The sequence below is a fragment of the Protopterus annectens genome, chromosome 12.part0, assembly GCF_019279795.1.
Source record: "Protopterus annectens isolate FY-2018-M chromosome 12.part0, PAN1.0, whole genome shotgun sequence".
NCBI lineage: Eukaryota > Metazoa > Chordata > Ceratodontiformes > Protopteridae > Protopterus > Protopterus annectens.
The window spans coordinates 1,304,592,941-1,304,616,382 of NC_056746.1; the positions used below are offsets into that span (position 1 = coordinate 1,304,592,941).

Genomic DNA, 23,442 nt, shown 5'->3' on the forward strand with positions numbered 1-23,442 from the left:
AGTTGATGGTAATCCCCAATTGATTGCATAGGTCTAAGGTTGTGTCCCTCGCATGAATAAGTTGATGCTTGGTGGTGGCAGTGAGGAGCCAGTCATCTAGATATGGAAAGACCTGGAATTCCAACCATTTCAGGTGAGCGGTGACTACTGCCATACATTTGGTGAACACTCCGGGGGATGTAGTGAGACCAAAGGGCAGAACGCAAAATTGATAATGGCTGGCTTCCAGCAGGAAGCGTAGATGATCCCTGGATGGTCTGTCCATCTTTATGTGGTAGTACGCATTCTGAAGATCTATAGAGCACGTCCAATTGTCTTTTCCCAGAAAGGGAAGTATTGACTAAAGAGTGACCATCCGGAACTTCGTCTTTTTTACTGACTTGTTTAGTCTGCTTAGGTCTAGAATAGGTTTTCAGTTCTCTGTTTTCTTTGGAACTAAAATGAACCTTGAGTAAGTTCCGGATCCTCTCTGGTCTGCTGGGACTGGCTGGATGACTCTTTTGTCCAGCAACCTTTGGATCTCTAAGGCTGCTTAGTCCCTGTGACTGGGTGGAACATCTGGGATTTTTTTTTACTACAGGGGGTGGAGTGGCAAAGGGAATAGAGTATCCTCTGGATATTATGCTTTGTACCCAGCTGTCTTTTGTTAATTTTAGCCAGGTGTCTAGGTACAAAGATATGTGTCCCCCAACTGCCTCCAGAAATGAACAGTCGGGCCTCCTCTCAGGAGCGCTGATTGGGCTTGCCAAAGAAATGGTCTCTGTCGCTCTGGTTCTGCGGGCCCCCTCTGCCACACAGGTGATGTCTTCTATTATTACCCTCTCCTCTGCCTCTAGAGGGGATGTCACCACAAGTGTTCTGGAAAGATCCTTGAGATTTACAGAACCATATCTTTCCGCCTCCCCTCCCTTTGGGGTAAGGTCTATTCGGGGTAGAAAAACATACTCCAATGGCAGACAAGGTCTTTCAGTCCTTTTCACTCCTGGTAAGAGTTTCCTTTACCTTAGGTCCGAAAAGGGATGAACCGTCAAAGGGGGTGTTAATGAAAGAAGACTTAAAGGGTTCCACAAAGGAACATAAGCGCATCCAGGAATGTCTCCTGAGAGCGATTCCTGTACCCGCTGCCCTGCTTGTACCATCAGCTGTATATGACGACAGACGCATGGAAGAGTTCACTATCGAATTAAGAGTAGAGAGCTGGGAAGTTACCTTGTCCAAAACTCCAGCAGCTACTAAACCCTGTAGGGTGTCTCCTAGCTCATTAAGGAGATCCCTTTGTAAACTATTAAAATGTGTGAGGTAGTTCAGCGATCAAAAGACAAAGGCTGCTGAACTAAACATACACTTCCCGTATCTGTCCATAATCCTAGATTCCGTATTAGGAGGATGAACAGATGAAGAAGTCTCAGATAATTCCTTCTTGGTGGCTGCTGCCACCACCACAGCATCAACAAGTACTCCTTTAGTAAGGTAAAGTCTGTCTTGGGGGCTAGTTATAAATTTGTTAGGCCTCCTGGGGACAGGCTCTATGGTGACTGGGGACTTCCACGTCCTTCGAGTGAATAATTCAAGCAACTCATCGTAGGGTGGAGACATCCAAGAGGTGGATGGTTGAGACCCAAAAGCCTTTAGGAGAACTGACTAATCATCAGAAGGGTTAAGTCACCCCTCTGTTTAAGAATCTCTACGATATCTGCAAGGAGATATCTTCTGAGGGGGACTGTGGGGACCCTTCTGACTCATCCAAGTCAGTATCCGAAGTGACTGACTCCTGTGGGGAGTCCAAATGGTTCCTCTTGCAGAGTCTCTTCCTAGGCACTTCTTCAGTGGGGGCTTCTGGAGAGGTCTCGGAAGAACATGGCTCACCCAATGGAGCTTCCTGAGGCTCAGGGTCTCTACACTTCAATGGAGCTTATGATGAAGAGGCAGACACCTGTGCTTTCAGGGAGGGAGCTGCTCGAACTGATGGAGTGGTTGTCAGGGCGGACAAAGCCCTCCTCATAGCCTCGAAGGCCCCTTGGTCCCAACAAGAGGAATCCCTCGAATCTGAAGATTTGATGGAAATCATCTGCACTGGTACAGAGGGCTCCAAGCCAGAGGTCGGGGCTGAACTCATTACCAAAGCCCCGAGAGGTAAAGTTGACACTGACAAGTCGGTCCTACTATCCTCCCCGGACACGACCGGTGAGTGTCGGCCCCAAGATTCCTCGGTTGGCGCCAAAGGTATCAGGGCAGTTGGGGCTGAAAAACCTATAGAAGGTGTCAGACCCGAAGGGTCCACAATCATCAGTTCCGCTCTCCGGCTACGTAACATCCATGCAGATCAGAGGAGGAACAGAAGGTGTAGGAGGAACTAAGGTCGGCTCTGAAGCCCCCTGGGTCAGTGCCGATAAAATTTTTGCCAGTGCCGGTATCTGTAGAAGCTTCTTCACCACGCTGTCCACATCCAAATCAAACAGTCTACTTGAAGCCCATGAGGAATGTGACGAAGCCACCGACTGCAATATAGGGGACTTTAAGGTAGAAGATACCGCCTCCAAGGTCAGGGGCCAGCTCCTAACCATAACGACAGTCGGTTATGAAGGCTGTGGAACCAATGTTGAGGCTTTACTAGAAGTTGATTTCGCTGTAGATGGAGTTTTTGTCAGTTCTGTCTTTTTGGAGTGTTTATCTGACTTATCCAACAGCTCTTGAAAACAGGATTTAAGCAGACCTTTATCCATTAACTTCCTCTTTCTTTCATGCAGCACTCTTGAGCTGAAGGAGTGGCATATAGAACAGCTTTCTTGCAGGTGAACCTCACCAAGCAGTAAAAACATTCAGTATGTCCATCAGTTATGGACATCTTTTGCCCACATCTAGGGCATTTTTTGAAGCCAGACTTGGCTTTTTCCTTCTCCTGCTGAGACATCTTCAACAAATCAACAACAGCAAAAACCAGTAACAATAAAGATTCACACAAAAGCTAGTCAAGCCTTGTGAAAAGAAAGGCTTTAGAAATTAAGCTCACACTGAAAATATTTATCTACCCTGTATAAAAGGAAGGGCTGCAAATTCACTCTAACACACACACACACACACACACACACACACACACACACACACACACACACACACACACACACACACACACACACACACACACACACACACAGTATATTATCACTGATAATCAAGAAAAAAGGCCTTAAAACACAGCCACTAACTTCTACTATGATATTAGTAATAAGGATAACTATGTGCCCTATAAAAAGAAGGGCTAAAAGGCTAATACAACACACTGATATAAGAAAAACTCTGTGCCTTGTGAAAAAAGGGCTATAATCTATCAAACACACACTCTTCTCTAAAGAAGATCAAGAGAAAAAAGGGCCTAAAAACACAGCCACTAATTTCTCTGTTATTAAGTTAGCTTAAATAGAGACAGGGAGAAGAGAAGGCCTAACAAAAACAGGCCTTAAAGACTAACAATATAATCTAAGTATTGAAAGATCTAACTACAAAATATAAACTACACACTCTATCTATATAAAATGGCTAAATGGCTATTTTAGCTAATATAACAACTATAATTTCTAAAGAAGAAAAGTTATTCACTGGCCAGAGCTGGTGAACATCTGATCAAGTTGCAGTAGCAAACGAGATCTGAGGAAAGATCAGGGTGCATCATGGGATAGGGAGTTGGCCTCGAGCTGGTTGAAGACCTTGAGTTTCTGCAGTTGGCCGAGTCCATCAGTAAGAATGAACAGCAAGATAGAACAACTTTGCATCGAATGTTTCTGCAAAAACTTTCTCTGGGTTAAAAACCAGTTGACCAACCCAACGAACTACACAAAAACATCACCAAATAAAACCCATTCTAGTGGGGGGCACACCCCCCTAACTAAATATACCAACTCTAAGATCGCACTACAGTGGGGAAAAGGGCAAATCCCCAATGACAGCCGACTGGTTTTCCCAGTGAAATGTTCCGCTGAAACGTTCATTCGACATTTAGACTTTTCGCTTATTAGTATTCGACTAATAAGTGTTGAAGTAATAGTGTTTTCAATTATGTGATATAGACCCACTGAAGCTATGGCATATCAAGCAGTCCTCCTGTAAATGAACAGGCCCTAAACAATATGCACATAATGTGTGAGCATCTGATAACGGAAGCTTATGCCCACTCTTTGTATACTTCTTAAAGCATGCAGACCCTTTTTCCGCCATATTTCCCAACAATACTAGAAAAGATAGAATAACAGAATAAAAACAGAAACTCTATAACTATGAGATTAAAACTTTTTTTTAACAAGGAAAGGATATACTCTAAAGAGAAAGAAAAAGAAGGAACTCCCAACAATGGTAGATAAGCAGCAAACAAGCTCTGAGGTATTTGGGATTGGTGCATTATGGTTTGGGACAAGCTCTAGAGTTTTTGGTTGTCATGAGCTTTAGCAATGGCCGAGTCAGATTCGAGGGATCGGATCCGATCCCATCAGTTGTAGACATAATGAAAACTGGCAACATCAGATCTTTCGTATCCAATGTTGTCTACTTTCATCCAATTCAACATGTGGGATGGATTCCCAAGCTGTCTATCTGAGTGGTATCCAGGAAGGACATTCCTGAGGATGGTGGAACCAAATGAAGAGTGTGATTTAGACTGTACATCCAATTTATAATGAGACACAAATGTATGGACTGCGGCCCAAGTTGCTGCAGCACAAATGTCATCAATGGGAAGCCTTTTAGACAAGTCTGTTGAAGCAGATATGGTTCTAGTTGAGTGAGCTTTAAATTTTGATTGCACAGCCATGTTTTTTTTTGTTATAAATAAAGAAGATGCAATCTGACAACCATCTAGAAATGCTAACTTTAGAAACAGCTTTACCTAATTTTGACTTTGAGAAGGCAAGCAACAACTGATCAGATTTCTTGAAGTGTTTCATTATATTAAGGTAGAACCTAAATTGGCAATGAACATCTAACATATGTAAAATGTATTCCCCTTTGTTTGAGTATCTGGGAAAAATACTGGTAAGTTTACTGACTGATTTCAGTTTGCTTCAGTTGCCACCTTAGGGAGAAAGGATACATTAGTTCTCAGAGAAACTCTGACCTTGTCGAAAATCAGATAGTGAGGTTTGCTTGAAAATGCCTTTAATTCTGAATTTAGCCTGGCTGACATAACTGCCACCAGAAAAAAAGTGTTTTCCAAGTTAGGAACTTTAGATCTACTGTGGCTGCAGGTTAAAAAGGGGGTTGATTTAGATCCTGAAACATAATGGCAATATCCCATGGGGGAACTGGGTCTTTGATGGGAGGATGTAAAAGAAAAGTTTCTCTCAAAAAGGCTTCAGAGATCTTTAAGGAAGCTATGGAATTGTCATTATGGCTGATATGGAAGTTTGAGATTGCTGCCATTTGAACTCTGATGATGCAATAACTGCAGCCTTTATCAAAACATTCAGATAAAAAATCCAAAATGGATGGAACGTGTACTGAGAAAGGGTCCAAACCTTTGGAAATGGCCCAGATAGAGAACCTCTTCTTGCTATGGTATACCTTTTTTGGCTAGCTTCTGGGAAGCCAATGTAATCTTATCAACTGTAGTGGGGAATCTCGCATCTATGGCTGTGGTCAAAACTGAAGAAACAAAGTGGTTAGTTTCATGGACTTCTGGTCCAACAGAGGCAATCTGGACAGGTGAGTTAGAAGATCTAGATAATGATCCAAAATCCATGGGGAGATGTACAAGTAGAGGCCACAGGAAGAAGAACTGTGTTTGCCGGGGCCAGAAGGGGGCAATGAGGATCACCCTGGCTTTGCACTGTCTTCCTTTCTGGATGAACGTTTTCATTAGCAGTAAGGGAGAAAAGCATCCAGGAGACCTGGGGGCCAACTGTTGATCAAAGCATCTCTTTGTGACTGACCTCATGGAAGAATTAGGATAAAGTATCTGCCAGATTTGTTGCTGAGACAGGAGGCAAGGATGTTGCAACAAGGTTGACCCCAGTGATGGAAAATCAAAGTTGCCACTGTTGGATTGAGGGATGTCTCGTGAGGTATCAGGATAGTCCTGGTCAAGCTTTCCACTAAAACAATGGATGATCCCAGGATGTGTGTTGTTATCAGAAAGTGGTATGAAGACATTCCCCACTGTCAAACTTTCATGGCCTCACAACACAGTGAATAAGAATGGGTTCCTTTCTGTTTGTTGTACCATACCACTGCCATACTGTCCATCTGTATAGAGATCACAGCCTTGGGGAGGATATCCTGGAATACCTGAAACAATAATAAGACTGCCTTCATCTCCAAGACATTGATGTAAAGATTAGCCTCTATAGGTGACTATATAGCCTCTCTTCGTAATGCCCCCCTCCCACCCAAGAAGGAAAGCGTCCTTGGTTACTATTGCTACCAGGAAGTCCATGTGGAACAAGCATCCTTCAATTACTGAGGAGGAATTTATCCACCAGGTAATGTGTCTTTTACAGATCTGAGTGAGTCACATCTTTGCATGTAAAGGGTGAATGCTCTGAGAACACTGTACTGCTAGGGTTCACTGAAGCACTCGCATGTTGTACCTGGCTAGAGGAACCATCAGTATCATGGATGCCAATAAACCTAAGTATCGAAAGATCAGCTTCACTGCAGGCAAAGTATGATGAAGCACTCACATGGTAGCTAGATGTAAAGATCATACCCTAGTATGGGGAAAGCTGGCAATCTGTAGGCTGGTATTGAGGTGGCATCCTATAAATTCTGTTTGCCGGGTTGGTGTCAGATGACACTTGGAATGATTTACTGTTATTCCTAAATCCTGTAACAATTGGAGCACAAGATCCAGATGGTGCAGCAGCAGATGCTCAGAGCTAGCAGTTAGGAACTGATCATTGAGGTAGGCGAAAACTTGCATCCCTAAAAAGTCACAAGCATGCTGTCACCACTGCCATTATCTTGGTGAATAACCTGGGCGCTGTAGTGAGATCGAAATGCAGGGCACTGAACTGATAGTAATTGGCTCCCAGCTGAAAATGGAGGAATTCCCTGGAGCACTTCTCTATCTTTACATGTCAGTAAGTGTCCTGGAAATCTATTGATCACCTCCAATCATCCTTTCTCAGCAGAGGCAATACAAACTGAATTATGACCAAACTGAATTTTGTCTGTTTTACAAACTGATTGCAGTGACTGAGATCCAGAAGAGGTCTGAGGTTTCCCATCTTCTTTGGCACTAAAAATAACCTTGAATAGACAACAGATTCTAACTGGTCTTTGGGGACTGGTTGGATGAATTTTTTTTCTAGCAGTTTTGAAATTTCTACTGCTTCTGGTTCCCACTGACTGGGTGGAACATCAGAGATGTTCCTGTTTTTCTGATGAAAAAGGGAAATGGGAAAAGAATAGCCTCTGGAAATTATGTTTACCACCCATAAATCTGGGGTTACACTTTGACAGGCTTATGGTTTCCGAGACAAGCGCCCCCGACTGCCTCCAGAGTGCAGCAGTTGGGCAATTGTTCAGCAGCACTGATAGGGCTTCTCGAAAAAAGGACTGTAGATGCCTTGGTTATGCAGTTCACTTCTGCCTCTAGGGTGATGCCTGTTTGAATTACCTCAACCTCTGCCACGAGGAGGTCTATCACCAGGAGAATCATGGTAAGAACTGTGTGATTTTTAGAAAAACACATCTTTTTTCCTGTCCTCTGATTCGTAGAGGAGGAGCTTTGTAGAGTGGAAAATGGACTTCCACTACAGAGAGAATCTTGCCATCCTGCTGCCTCCTGGAAAGTGTGTTTAACTTTTGGTCCAAAAAGTGTAAACCCACCATGACATTTATGAAGGACATCTTAAAGCCTTCCACAAAGTCACAAAGACGCATCCAGGAGTGACAGCACATGGTGATGCTGGTGCCTGCTACCCTGCCCGTGCCATTAAATGTACTGGAAAACAGGTGCATGGCTATGCTGGAGGTCAACTGTGAGGTAGATATCTGGGAGTCCCCTGTCTTCTGAACATCTACAGGCAAGATACCCAAGAGAGATTTGGAGAGTTCCTTGGTCAAATCTCTCTGGAACCTTGCAACAAGAGTCAAATAATTCAGTGATCTGGTGACAAAAGTCGTTGTGGCATAAGGCTGTTTCCCAAACTTGTCCATCATCCTAGACTCTCTATTAGGAAGATGAATGAAGGAATTTTTTTACGCTAATTCCTTTTTCATGGCTGCTGTTACCACCATAGCATCCACTGAGAGACCTTTGCTCCAATGTTTCCTGTATTTTGGGGCTGTAAATATGCTGTCTGCTTTCTCAGGTATGGGTTCCAACATATAAGGGTCCTTCCATGCCCGTTGAGCCATAAGATCGATGTGTGGGTCAATGGGTGGGGTCAACGGGTGGTACCACCCAGAATGATGTTGGACTGAAACCAAAAACTTCCAAGGATAATGAATTGTCGGGTGAGGGATCCTGGGTAGACCATCCCCCTCTCTGCTTCATTAACTCAGGGATTTCACTGAAGGTGATGTCTTTCAAGGGGGAGTGGGGGGACTCCTTCACATTCATCCAAATCAGTGTCTTCCATGAAGGACTCTGGAGATAAATCTATGTGCTTCCACTTGCATGTCTGTTTCTTGTGAGAGATCAGAAGATTCAGAATCAGACTGGGAGCTAATATAGCATGGAATCTGCTAAGCTCTTAGTTGTGACTGTCCCTGTGTGGCAGGAAGATAGAAAGAAGGGACAGAATCTTTCTGGGATTTGGGTGCAACCAAACTGGATGGAGGGGCCTTCTCCTTAGGCATAACTAGGACCCTATGAAAAGCCTCAAATGCCAAAGCTGAAATCAGCTCTGAGGACACACCCCTGTCCAAGGACAATGGAGATCTCTCGGCTCCGATTTGCCTCGACCTGGAAGCTGATCTTAGATCCAAGCTGTCCAGAGCCAAGGCTCCAAAAGGTAGGGATGGCTCCAATAAAATCACTGTTGACCCATCCCCTTAAACCCCAGCACCAATGCTTCAGCTCAGAATATCTCCTCGATCTGAACGCATTGGTGTTGAGAGATAGGGATGCTGTTGGGGTTGAAGTAACCAAGACTGTTGACTCTGATGAAGGCACCTTGGTGCAGGACTGAACCAGAGTGAGTGGTTCTAGACTAGGGTGGACCAGTATCAGAGAAAAAAGAGGAGGATAGTTTGGGCCAATATTTGGTACATTTTCAGTGGATGGTACCGAGAGAACCCCAAGCTGGATCTGAGTCTTGAGAAACTACTTCATCATCCAGTTGACATTCTGCTCAGTAAGGTTTTGGGATGACTGGAAAGAAAAGATATAGAGTATTTCTTTTCTAGGAGAACTGGGAAATGGAGCCTTAGGCTCACTGGTTTTGGTGAGGCAGGGGCAAAGGTGAAGAGGAACGGAGCTAAGGAGCTGTCAGTTCTGACCTCTGATCTGATTTCAGATCCAGTCCGACCAGTACCATTGGATTTGGTGAATGTTTCCTTGATACATCCGACACAGATTTTTCAGTTCTTTCAGGCTTATCCTTTTCTGTCTTTATCTTTTTCCTTAGGTTTCTCCTTGGGTTTAGAATTGTCTAACGTTTTGGCTGGAGAAACACTGGCAAAAGAAGATCCTGCTGGAGTTGAAGCCCCTATCTGTGGTGGGAGTAGGGCTTTGGCAATAATCTTCTCTCTTCTGGTTTGTAAAGCTCTAGTGCTAAAGGAAGCACAAAACTGACAGTCTCAATCCAAGAGAGCAGAGCCCAAACAGGAAACAAAAAACAAATACGGGTCTTGCGAGGTGGGGGGTAGTAACTTGTGACCACATTGAGAACACTTCTTAACCCTTGTGAGTCAGACACTGTGAAGACATAATGCTCAAGTTCAGAATACTAACCACTACAGCACTCAAAAATAGAAAAAAAAACACCACATAAAAAATATTTAAAGTTACAAGAGCAACAATAACACTCTCAAATCTAATGCCAAGATACCTGTTATCTAATATATATAACTACTTAACTAAATTCCCAGCTATATCTGTATATACTGAAACTACTAAAACTGCACCACAACCACCTATATATCCTAACAGAAAACCCAAGTCCTATCAAAAAGGAACACACTAATAACCACTTCTAAGATAATATAGAGTATAAAAACTCTTGGTAGGGAAAGAGGAAATGCTTTAATCCAAAAAGGATACACGCTAAGATATGAGCCTTCAAGAACACATCTGAAGTTTTCTGCACCATATGAGACTGAGGTATTAGGGCAGAGTACAGGGATTTATGGGTAGGGGAGGAGTCAGACAGCTCTGTAACCGAAGAAGCCTCAAAATCGGTGTGGTTGGATCCAGTCAGATCAATAACCTATGTTGAATCAGGCAAAAATAGACAAAATTGGATCTACAGGTTTTAGTACAAATACTTTTGAATATAAATTTTGGCATAAAGCCCTGTACAAACTGAGACAAGCTGTTTTAATGTTTCCAGCGACTGGGGATTGCAAGTTTCACATGTATCTGTATGCATACTTAAGAGAGACTCTGTCTCCAAACTGTCAACATTTTGGTGTTTGTTTGACTTCACGTTTATCACGCTTGACTGAAGTAAAACTACTTTATTAATAACTTTATCATATTGTTTATGCTTTTTCTTGCTGGTATTCAAATTCATTCCTATCATTTTCTTTTTTTTTTTAAATAAACTTTCGAGTAGGGTATCATATGCATTATGTATTTAACCCTTTCTTAGAACTAACAGACTTAGTTGATTGCAAGGAAGTGGGTCTGTAAGGTGAACTTGCACTACCCCAACTGTCAGTATACCACAAATTTACAAATTCAGTAACTATTCTAACCACTTAAAAAATTATTACAAAATCATGAAGATTGATCACTTAATTTCTTACCCTCCAAAATATGAAAGAGTTCTTTAATTAATACAGTTATTGCAGAGAATCATGCTAGGTGATACATACTCAGCATAGGCCCCACAGCAACAACATTCATAGAGACATTTGTTTTTAAGTAAGTCTTCCAACAGGTAAGAATTAAGTGAATCCTTTATGGTTTACTATGTATTACACATTAAAGAATACTAATATACCAGTTGGGGTATATTTTATTTAGGTCTTAAGTAGAAAGACCAACACAGAACTTAATAGTGAAAATATCAAAGTCCAGAAGATAACAGTAAAGACTTAACGCAATATCTAGTGTAAGTCAGTAACAAAAAGTACACCACTGGGACTTCTATTTTAAGGGAAGTGCTAAAGTGCGTTTTCAGAGTTAGATATTAAATTGGTAGTCATTTGAAATATCAGGGCTCATTAGAGCCAGTCCCAAAACATGAAGACTGAATGGCAGAACACAGACTTACATATTCTAAGTCCGAGATGGCCATTTCTTGGAATATTCCATTTTTCTCCAAGGTACATCGATCTCAGAGTTGTTATATATAAGTTTGGGGGGGGTGGGGGGCCACACTGGGAAGTGCAGAGGTGCTTTCCCACTTGCAAAAAAAAAGTCTGAAGGCGAAGAGCAATCTTCACGATTTGCTCTTCTCCTGGGTTTTTGATCTTTTTTTTCCCCCCAGCTTGTTAGCACTCAAAATTTCAACAGGGAGCCAATTAAATCATACTAGGTGGTGTTACCAGCATTATAAGCAGTTCTCTTCCTTACCAATGATACTGTTCTACTGCTTTAATTCACTTCTGCTGTAGTAAGCAGATGCTTTTTAAAGAAATGCAAGCACACTTACACGCAACACTTTCCCTAGTCCCTCAAGTTATAAAGAAATAAAAGTGTAACAGAACTTTTCTGTCAGTACTGTTAAAATATTCACACATACAGAAAGACTCAAAATGGCAGGTAGATTGTCAAGGAATGAACATAAGCATTGCACTGACACACAATTTCCCACCCGTTCCTCTATAAACTTTTTTGTTTGACAAAATTCAAAGTTTACACAAGCAGTACATACTTTTTCACAAAATTATCCCCCAAAACCATAATAAACACTCTAAGCAAAAAATAGTGGTCCCTGACAGGAAACCTACAATATTGTAGAAAAATATTGGGTTTCTTAAATGGAAAATACCACTTGTAGTAAAAAAAAAAAAAAAAAAAAAACAACAGAAAAATTGCTTTTAAGAGCAATAATTTCCAAAGAGGGGTTCCTGTATGGGGACTTGTCTGCCAGTAACAAAGCTCTCACCCAACTGCTGCTTCTTCTCAAGATGGCAAGAAAGTTCACTCTGACTGCTGATTTCCCTCCTGGGAAATAGCCAATCAGCAATCAGAGTGAAAGAATTGGGCGGAGACAGGGCTTATTGAAGCTAAAAGGTTGTTTTCTAGGTGGGAAACAACCCATATAGCCTTAAGGACTACAGCAGTAGTGGGAATGATGAATATCTGCTCCATAGTTTAGCCAAGGATGAAGCATTGAAGATAGGTAGTGACACCTTTAGGGAGTCAGTAAATCTTAAAACATTCGAAAGCAGGATCAGGTAAGAAGAATCACTGACAATCTGCATAAGCACAAAATCCTACCCATAAAACCTAAAAACCAACACAACCCATACAGGAAAAGTAGAAAATAACTAAATAAATTAAATAAATAAAATAAAACTTTTTACACAGTTGTTCACACAAGCATTTACACAAAATGTTCCTTTGACAAGAAGTGACAGACCAAAATAAATATCAGAATATCAGTTTCACAGAAAAATGGAACACATTTTTAAATAAAAATACATGTTTTGCTCAAAAAAATATATTTAGTAGAAGGTTTTCCCCAACAATGGATGTATTTGCCCAGCTTTGAAGGATCGCTAGCCAATCGACAGTCGGACAGTGCATGCAGAAGGAACCTCTTTTGCAGAAAGAAAACTGAGCTTTTAGCTCTCTGATATTTTTATATTGAGCTCCTCTCAAGCTCATGACAGTTATAGCACATGGAAGGTGCCCTTTAGCTTTGAAAAACTGTCTGGAAGTAATACGGTAGGGCCCATATAGCTCAGGATACAGGAAAGGTGATCTAATTTTAAACATTTAACATTTTTAAACATTCAATTTCCTGGTGAAAGCAGGATGTCTCACATCGTGTCTTTCAATGGCTATCAGATGTTCCACTGTATGCTATTTCAGCAACAATTCCAAATTATTGCCTTTTCTTCTATGAAGTAACTGGTCTACTTATCAACCTTTTATTATTTTAAGGCTAATCTCTGGCTGTATTTGAGGATTATTTATACCTATATACATTGCAATTATTCCCTGTACATTGCACCTGATCTGATTTAGTATACATATGATTTCTTTCTTCATGCACCACATATGATTTCTTTCTTCAAGTGTAAAAAACGTTATTTATTTTTGGGATGGTTGAATTCTGCCAACATTATTCCACGGTTTCTGCTGTACTGCATCATCCACAGGTGGTTCTTACCTAGATCATCTTGCTAATGGGTAAATGGCTAATTAAATAACTCCTAAGATATGATACTGGAAAAAAAAAGTGCTAGGTAAAACTGAATGTATATATACTTTCAGTCATCCTTTCAATCACACACACACAGTGCACAATATGCCTGCAATGCTGTTTTAAGCAGTCACCTCTTTGTTTGGCTGCAAAATTCTTTTTTCGTGTTTAGGAGGTCGACAGTATTCTGGGATCAGATCAGCAAGCCTCAAAACTTTTTTCTGCTGAATCTCTTTGCTTGCCTCATTAGAAGCATTATTATGTAGAGATATTTGCCTGCAGTAATTCTCAATGTCCCATATCTGTAAAATAAACAATGATCTTAATGTATATTCTGAAAAATATGCAATAGATAATTTCTATGCAGAGCACCGATAATAAGTTAATTACCCAGTTAAGACTACAGTGAATCTACTGCTCATACATATGCACACATGCACATACACAGGCACATATGTGTACATCAAATAAAATGTCATCCTAGGATGACAGCTACAGGGTCAATATGGTGTAAACTTTAATAGTAAAAATCTTGTAGAGGCATGTTACACATATGAACAGAAAAATCACAGAATATAATAACTACATTAGATAGGTCAGCAAATAAATACATTACAGTCTTGTCCTTAAAAAATAAGGTGATGTATTTAAATTAATGGTACATCATCTTAATATAACATATATAATGCATCTACAAACATTCATGGACAGGAATGCATTTATTCTATTCATATGACTGTCAGCCAAAATGATCTCAAAAAGTAACATCCATAAAAACTGGTCTCACACTGCATAGTCCTTGGATGGTAGTCATTTCAAGATTAAAGGATTCTTTTGAAACTATTAGCATGAAATTTATTTATGAAACACACCTTATATATTCAGAAATAATGCCAATGATAATTTAAACTAAAATCCTAGTGTTGTTGTCAAGATAACTTTTAAAATAATAATGCCAATGAATCTTTAAAATGAATGCAATATCTTTATTTCAGAGGAACTATATTTTCCTTAGAATACATCAAGGAAGTATAATGCATGCTGATTTTAAGGACCTATGCTGTGTTTCTGTCTGTGACTAATATATCTTTATTTCAGCAGACACATGACTCTCAGGTAATCTAAGGAGAATGTGACAACTCTGAGAAGGTAATTTCTGCAAGCCCCAAATCTCTTTAATGGTTTTGCTAAAAATCTACATTCAGCAAAAGTGACCTTGAACTTTCCTTACTGTTATGTGATCATATAATTGGTATATGTAAGTTGGGGGGTGTGCAAGGGAGCTTCCCCTTCATAAAAAGTTATGTAATCACCACAATGTTACATCTGTGTTGTCCATTTTTATTCTCCCTCAACTGATGGTGCCCAGATCCGACTCAGCCACTTCTGCTAGATCCTCGGATCCAAACTCTCGAGCTGTGCTCTTTACTCACAGGTTCATAGGTTCATACTAGGCTATCTGCCCTAGGGCATTTATAAGCCTAGCCAGAGTATGTTTGGCTTTCGCCACCCATTTTAAATTAATTTTGCTATGCCCTTTTTCGAGGTTAGTATACTGTGCCTCTGTCTAACAGTGACACAGAAGTAATACCCGGTGTAAACCTACGATCTCCCATCCACCCATCAAGATTCCTCTTGAAGAGAGTCAATGAGGGACTCTGCCTAACCTGGACTGGGATTTTATTCCAGAGTGGAAGGGAGACTCTGGGTTATGAATCTGTCCCTCCAGCATGTCCTATTTATTTCAGTGCTGAGGTTCAAGTCTCTCGAGTGCGTAGCTCGATGGGATATGGATTTTTTGAGGTGCAGCATGTCCCTTAATTCCGGGTTGGACATGGCTTTATACGTCAGGCACAGATCGCCTCTGAGCAGGCGGTATGTCACTGAGTAGAGCTGGAGTTTCTTTAACCGGGCAGCATATGGCATCTGTTTGAGCCCTTTGATCCTCTTGGTGAGGTACTTTTGGGGTCTTTCCAGTTGCTGCTGGTGTTTGGTAAGGTACATCCCAAAAGGGGCATTGTACTCGATTATGGGCCTGATGAGGGATGAGTAAAGAGGCATGATGACCTCCCCTGATCTAGATGTGAATCCCTTCATGATTAGGTGGGCTATATAAAATGTTTTTCTAACCACTTTGGCCACGTGGTTGTTAAATGAGAGATTGCTATCAACTTGGGTCCCCAGGTCCCTAATTACTTCTTCTGTACTTAATCGATTACCACCTATGTGGTAATTTGTGGGCACTTTGTTTTTGCCAAAAGGGATGACTATACACTTTTTGGCGTTTAGCTTGAGGCCATGGCTCTGGCACCAGTTGTCTGTTTCTATGAGGCCCTTTTGGAGGATGCTTGTGTCGGCTGGAGAGTCGATTATGGCGCCCAGTTTGCAGTCATCTGCGAACTTGGTCAGCCACAGTCCTTCCGTGTTGGCCTGTACCTCAGAGAAATATATACCGAACAAGAGAGGTCCCAGGACTGAGCCTTGTGGGACGCCACTTGTAACTGGTTTGGAGTCTGACATGGCTCCAGCAATTCTAACCATGTGGGTTCTGTCCTTGAGCCAGTTTGCAACCCATCTAGTGATATAGGGGCTTATATTTAAGCTGGTGAGCTTATCTATAATGCCCGAGTGGGGTATTGTATCGAAGGCTTTTGTGAGGTCCAGGTAGGCTGTGTGGACCACCTTCCCTTCGTCAATGGCCTTGGTGACTGTTTCAAAGAAGTCGACCAGGTTTAAGAGGCAGGATCTGCCCTTAACAAAGCCGAACTGGGTAGGATCCAGTGTCTGTAGGTCCCCATTATCTTTATTTATGAGGTCCATGATGATCCTTTCCATAGCTTTGCAGACCAAGCTAGTCAGGCTTATGGGGCAATAGTTTCCAGGGTCCGTTGAGGCACCACCTTTGTGGAGAGCGACCACTGTTGCTGTACGCCACTCTTTGGGTACATATCCTGTAGTAAGGCTGAGACTGAACAGTAGTTTTATGTTGTATTCATAATGCTCCATCAGCCTAATATACCTCAGGTTAAGTTTGCTGCCCACAGAAGGCACTGGATAATACCTTAAGAGAACTCAAGAAGGTACAGAATTAGAAAAAGAGCTGGAGATCAAACAAGGAACAACAGTTCCCAAACTGAAACCTTTAAGCCTATGTAGCAGCAAAGGGAAGGGGGTTAGGAGGGCAGGAAGTTGAAACATGAAAATGGGCAACACAGATGTAACATTACGGTGAGTCCATAACTTTTATTTGATGTTGTCATTTTTATGAATTTCTCAACTGATGGGACAGAATCCCCAGCTAGATGAACCTTGGGTGGTCCTAATGGAAGGATATTTCAGAGTACTGCGGACCCAAATGCAGCTCTGTTCCTAGAAACCAAATCAAATTTGTAATGAGCAATACATGTATGAGCGCTGGACCAAGTGGCAGCTTCACAAATGTCATCTATAGAAGCTCTTGCCCAAAAGGCTGAAGATCCAGCCAAGGACCTGTAGAATGAGCTCTAGGAGGCTTAGGCAAGGACAATCCCCTTTTACTATAGACAAAGGAGATACAGTTAGTTAACCATTTGGCCAGTGTAACTTTGGAAACCGACTTGCCCAATTTGTTAGGTGAAAGGATATAAACAACTGGTTGGTCATCCAGAATTTCTTGGTTTGATGAAGATAAAACCAAAGTTGTCTATGTACATCCAAAAGATGGAGCACATACTCTTCCTTGTTTGAAAAATCGGGAAAGAAAATCAGGAAGTTAATCAACTGGTTGATATTAGATTCAGAAGCTACCTTAGGCAAAAAGGAAGGGTTGGTCCATAATGGCACCCTGTCTTTGTACAAAACCAGATAAGGAGATTTGAAAGACAGAGCCTGGAGTTTGGATGATCATCTAGCTGATGTAATACAACTAGAAAAATGATTTTCCAAGACAAAAACTTATGGTTTGACCTGGCTGAGGGTTCAAAGGGGCCTTAGGTCAGAGCTTGAAGCAAAATAGTTAAATATCAAGGAGGAGTAGGATCCTTTAGTGGAAATAGAAAAGTTTGTTTGAGAAAGTCTTTGCATAATTTAAAAGACACGAAGGAAGAATTATTTTCACCTAGATGGATATTTGAAATGGCAGCCAAGTGGACCTTAACAGTAGAAAAGCAAGCCCCTTCATTGAAAACTGAAACTAAAAAAATCAAGTACAGGTGGTATAGGGGCAGAAAAGGGGTTCCGATCACACTTAAGGGCCCAGAACACAAATCTCTTCCATTTACTTTTGTAAATCTTTCTAGAAGAAGCTTTTTGAAAAGATAACAGTATGATGGACCAGGGAGGAGAGTCTGGGCTGTCTAGCAATCAGTGGAACTTAAGAAACCATGCAGTCAGTTTAAAGTTTGTTATGCCCGGATGAGTCATACCTGTTGGGTGAGATAGGAGGTCTGGATTGGGATCCAGTATTCAAGGCAGATGTAGAAGATGAGGCCAGACGATGGGGAACCAAATCTGACGAGGATAAAAAGGAGCAATGAGGATAATTGTGTTTTTCAACTAGTATGCTTTCTGAAGAAAATTTTGGTTGAGAGATAATGATGGGTAAGCTTAGAGAAGACCAGAGGGCCAATCCTGGATTATAACATCTCTCGGTGACTCCCTCGTTTGAGGGATCATGGCAAAGAAACTGCTGCCTTGTTGTTGAGGGGAAAAGAAAAAAGGTAGCAGCATAGCTGGCCCTCATCAACAGAAAATTCTCTCTGCCACTTTGACATTGAAAGACCACTTATGAGGCATCAGAATGGATCTGCTTAGTTTGTCTGCAATCACGTTGGCTTTCTCCAGTGTGTGTGTGTGTGTGTGTGTGTGTGTGTGTGTGTGTGTGTGTTGCTATTAGAAAGAGGCAGGAAGGTATCACCCATTGTCACACTCTCATTGCTTCTTAATATAGTGGATAAGATTTAGTTCCTGTCCGTTTGTCAGTGTACCAGACTACAAACATACTGTCTGTCTGAACAGCAATCATTCTAAAGGAGAGAGCGTCTTGAAAAGCCTGCAACGCTAGGAACTGCTCTCATTTCTAGGACACTGATATGTGTCTTGGGCTCTTCTGGTGACCACATACCTTGGACTGTTCTTCCCAATTAGTGCCCCCCCCCCCCAAGTTGGGAGGCGTCCATGATCATAGTGGCAGTGGCATGGGAAGAACAAATTGATGGCCTTTGGACACTTCGTCTGAGTAAAGCCGCCAAAAAAGATATATTTTGCAAGCTTGTGTGATTTTGACTGGGGTGGTTAAAGGCTGCTGAAGAATGGACCACTGTACAGACAGGGTCCATTGCAGTATTCACATGTGAAATATGGCTAAAGGGACTAGGGTGATAGCTGCTACCATGGATCCCAAAGCTTGTAAGATTAGTCATGTTGGAAGAGAGGAATGCAGTATTACTCTCTTGACCTGTGATCTGAGAGTCTGGATGTAACTTGGAGGGTGAGAGGCTATCTGACTGGCCATGTTTAGATGAGCAGCTATGAACTCCTGACTGCATAGGTGTGAGTTGTGATTTGCTGTCATTAACTGTGATGCCAAGGAGGAGACATAACTGGAGCAAGTAGTCCCTTGCCTGTAAGAGAAGATGCCTGGCCAGAGAAGTTAGGAGCCACTCATCTAAGTAAGAAACACCAAGAATCCCAGCAGTCTCGAGTGAGCTGCTTGTCATGAAAACAAATACTGCCAGCCCAGCTAGCTAGAATTCTGTAAATAATTATATGTCATTTGTGAATATTAATATAATTTATATAGAAGTGTGACAAAAGGAGATATTGCCAGCTCAGCTATCTGGAATTTTGTAAGTGGTTGTGTGTCATTTGTGAATGTAAGATGCTTGCATTACAGATGTATTAGGACTGTATGTCATATTGTACAGACATGTGCTGAAGAGATATTTTGTAAAGTACTGAGCAGAAATACATATACACTACTGTAACTGTTTAGATGTATATATTTTAACAACAATGGAAATTGAAACACAAGAAGTTAACTTCAGAAGAATATCTGAAAACTTAAATTACTTTATAACCACATAACAAAAGGATTTTATCTTTCAGTTTCAGTCAACAGGAGACAGAATGTATGTACTAGTGAAGTTTTTTGTATTGTCTTTAAATGTGGAGGAATGTAAATTATTTTACGACTTCCACCATTTGCCAAATGATCTGAGGTCTGTGTATTTCACAGGGAGATGCTAAATGCTACCAGCTGCAGTGTGTGTGTGTGTGTGTGTGTGTGGGGGGGGTTCACTTAGGATAGTCAGATAATAAGAAGTGATGTCATGCTGCAAGTATCCCAGCAGCAATATTTGAAATATTAATTTAAGAACTCCCTGAGAGAGAGAGAGACTGAGCATTCTGTATTTTGTCTTTGACCTGACAGGAAGACCCATTTACCACACACTTGTGTTGCTCTGTAAGTAAGTTATCTAGGGTACAGTAATTTCTTTTAAATATACTCAGGAATATACCTGAGCTTAATTTAGATATTTTTCTTTATTTATTTGAGACTGTCCTGCAATGTTGTTTTAAATATTTCCTGTGATTTTGAACTCTGATGTAAAAAGAAGTTTACTGATGGGTTCGGAACTGATCCTTGGTTCCAACTCGGCTATTTAATAAAGCTCGAGGTCTTCAGCTAGCTCGTAGCTCACTTCCTATCCCATGATGCTGCAGGGCATTCCCCAGATCTTGTTTGCTGATAGAAAAAGCTAGTATGTAATCAAATATACTTGCATGGAGAAAAAGGGAATTATTGTAAGCTGGTAAGCTAAGAGAAAAGGGTCAAAAACCATTAGGTGTCAAATTGTGACCTCTCATTCCTCCAGGAGCCAAAGGAAGGGATTAGGAGGGTGGGACGTAAGAATGAAGGCGAGATGGACAACACAAATGGAATGTTATGGTAGGTACATAACTTCGTTATGTGAAGTTGTCCTATCTCGCCTTCATTCTTTACTGATGGGACAGCATCCCTAGCATCATTTTTCTTGGGTGGCTCATGGGAGTATATTCTTCAGAACAGTGGACTCAAAGCATGCCCTGTCCCTACAGGCCAAATCTACTTTGTAATGAGTGATAAAGGTATGACGTCTCGCCCAGGTAGCTGCTGCACAGATGGCATCTATTGGTGGTACTGGTAGATCTTTAATCTCCCTCCTGCTAGAGTGAGCTGCCCAGCAGCATGCTCCCACTCCCAAGCCCTGCTTAACAGCACATCCACAGTATTAAAAGAAGTACACTGCGAACAGGCACCTCCCAGCACAGCTCCGGTGATTCAGAGCAGCTTCTAAAGTGCAACTAGTCTCCCAAGCCCTGCTTAACAGCACATCCACAGTATTAAAAGAAGTACACTGCGAACAGGCACCTCCCAGCACAGCTCCGGTGATTCAGAGCAGCTTCTAAAGTGCAACTAGTCTCCCAAGCCCTGCTTAACAGCACATCTGCAGTATTAAAAGAAGGACACTGTGAACGGGCACCTCCCAGCACAGCTCCAGTGATTCAGAACAGCTTCTAAAGTGCAGCTAGTCTCCCAAGCCCTGCTTAACAGCACATCCGCAGTATTAAAAGAAGTACACTGCGAACGAGCACCACCCAGCACAGCTCCGGTGATTCAGAGCAGCTTCTAAAGTGCAACTAGTGTATTTCTCTACTGCTTTATGTAAATACTTACTTATCTGCCCTACTTGGGGAGCTCGCTGCTAGGACAACTCAGTCTCTTGCCATGCTTCTTTCTTTCTACCCCACTCCTTCACCTGATAGTCTTCCTCTGTAAACTCCCTGTGAGGTTCTCACCTCCTCTCTGATCTACTCTCTCTGTTATATCCACCTTCTTCAATACCATTATCTTAGTTTTTATATCTCTTCATTCCCAAGATATAGCGGCCATTACTCTCACCTACCTGCATTTAGTATCTTCGAGATTTCGAGTTTATTTTGCTAGTGTCTCTAGAACTAGTCCATTCCAAGGGTGGGTGACAGAAGTGTGAGCGTCTGGCTCAGGGACATTTTCTGACATTTCACCGCATCACACTTGCACTTGAATCCAGGAGACCTTTGCTTCTTTAGACATATCTACAGGTGTAATTACACACACAGTCACACACACACTAATTACACCCTGTCTAGTTTAAAAATAATAAACCACTAACTAGGTTTTAAAAAGAAAATAACACACACACACACTCTCCAGTAGGGAAAGAAGAAAAAAGGCCTGTAGGCCCAAAGGGAAGAACCCTAAGAGTTCTTGAGGGAAAAAAATAGAATTTTTAAGAAAGGGATAAGAATTTCTCTAAACTAAGCGGGAAATAAGTAAAAATATTAAAATTAAAGGGGTTTAAATGGACTAACTTTACACAAGAAAAGTCACTTTACCAAGAACTAGGTAGAAAACCAACACCTCGATAGTAAGCTGCAAATGGCAGAAAGCGAGATCTGAGGTAACTCTGCGCCTAGCATTGTGGGATATAAAGTGGAGCCTCGAGCCGGGGTGGAACCAACTCTCGAGGCTTTTAGAGTGTGCCAGTCGAGGCGCAGGTCGGCTCCGAACCCATCCAGCAAGAATGAAGGCGAGATAGACAACTTAACATCTTTCCTTACTGTTATGTGATCATATAATTGGTATATGTAAGTTGGGGGGTGTGCAAGGGAGCTTCCCCTTCATAAAAAGTTATGTAATCACCACAATGTTACATCTGCGTTGTCCATTTTTATTCTCCCTCAACTGATGGTGCCCAGATCTGACTCAGCCACTTCTGCTAGATCCTCGGATCCAAACTCTCGAGCTGTGCTCTTTACTCATAGGTTCATAGGTTCATACTAGGCTATCTGCCCTAGGGCATTTATAAGCCTAGCCAGAGTATGTTTGGCTTTCGCCACCCATTTTAAATTAATTTTGCTATGCCCTTTTTCGAGGTTAGTATACTGTGCCTCTGTCTAACAATGACACAGAAGTAATACCCGGTGTAAACCTACGATCTCCCATCCACTCATCAAGATTCCTCTTGAAGAGAGTCAATGAGGGACTCTGCCTAACCTGGACTGGGATTTTATTCCAGAGTGAAGGGAGACTCTGGGTTATGAATCTGTCCCTCCAGCATGTCCTATTTATTTCAGTGCTGAGGTTCAAGTCTCTCGAGTGCGTAGCTCGATGGGATATGGATTTTTTGAGGTGCAGCATGTCCCTTAATTCCGGGTTGGACATGGCTTTATACGTCAGGCACAGATCGCCTCTGAGCAGGCGGTATGTCACTGAGTAGAGCTGGAGTTTCTTTAACCGGGCAGCATATGGCATCTGTTTGAGCCCTTTGATCCTCTTGGTGAGGTACTTTTGGGGTCTTTCCAGTTGCTGCAGGTGTTTGGTAAGGTACATCCCAAAAGGGGCATTGTACTCGATTATGGGCCTGATGAGGGATGAGTAAAGAGGCATGATGACCTCCCCTGATCTAGATGTGAATCCCTTCATGATTAGGTGGGCTATATAAAATGTTTTTCTAACCACTTTGGCCATGTGGTTGTTAAATGAGAGATTGCTATCAACTTGGGTCCCCAGGTCCCTAATTACTTCTTCTGTACTTAATGGATTACCACCTATGTGGTAATTTGTGGGCACTTTGTTTTTGCCAAAAGGGATGACTATACACTTTTTGGCGTTTAGCTTGAGGCCATGGCTCTGGCACCAGTTGTCTGTTTCTATGAGGCCCTTTTGGAGGATGCTTGTGTCGGCTGGAGAGTCGATGATGGCGCCCAGTTTGCAGTCATCTGCGAACTTGGTCAGTCACATTCCTTCCGTGTTGGCCTGTACCTCAGAGAAATATATACCGAACAAGAGAGGTCCCAGGACTGAGCCTTGTGGGACGCCACTTGTAACTGGTTTGGAGTCTGACATGGCTCCAGCAATTCTAACCATGTGGGTTCTGTCCTTGAGCCAGTTTGCAACCCA

General features: G+C 41.9%; 1 protein-coding gene across 1 annotated transcript in view; it reads right to left on the reverse strand.

The window, feature by feature from the left end:
* Window positions 1–23,442, reverse strand: part of EFCAB8 (EF-hand calcium binding domain 8) — a 3,728,836-nt gene that overhangs the window by 864,121 nt on the left and 2,841,273 nt on the right. Inside the window, exon 30 of the mRNA XM_044089017.1 lies at window positions 13,613–13,780. Within this exon, the coding sequence (XP_043944952.1) occupies window positions 13,613–13,780 (168 nt within the window). The remainder of the gene's footprint in view (window positions 1–13,612; window positions 13,781–23,442) is intronic.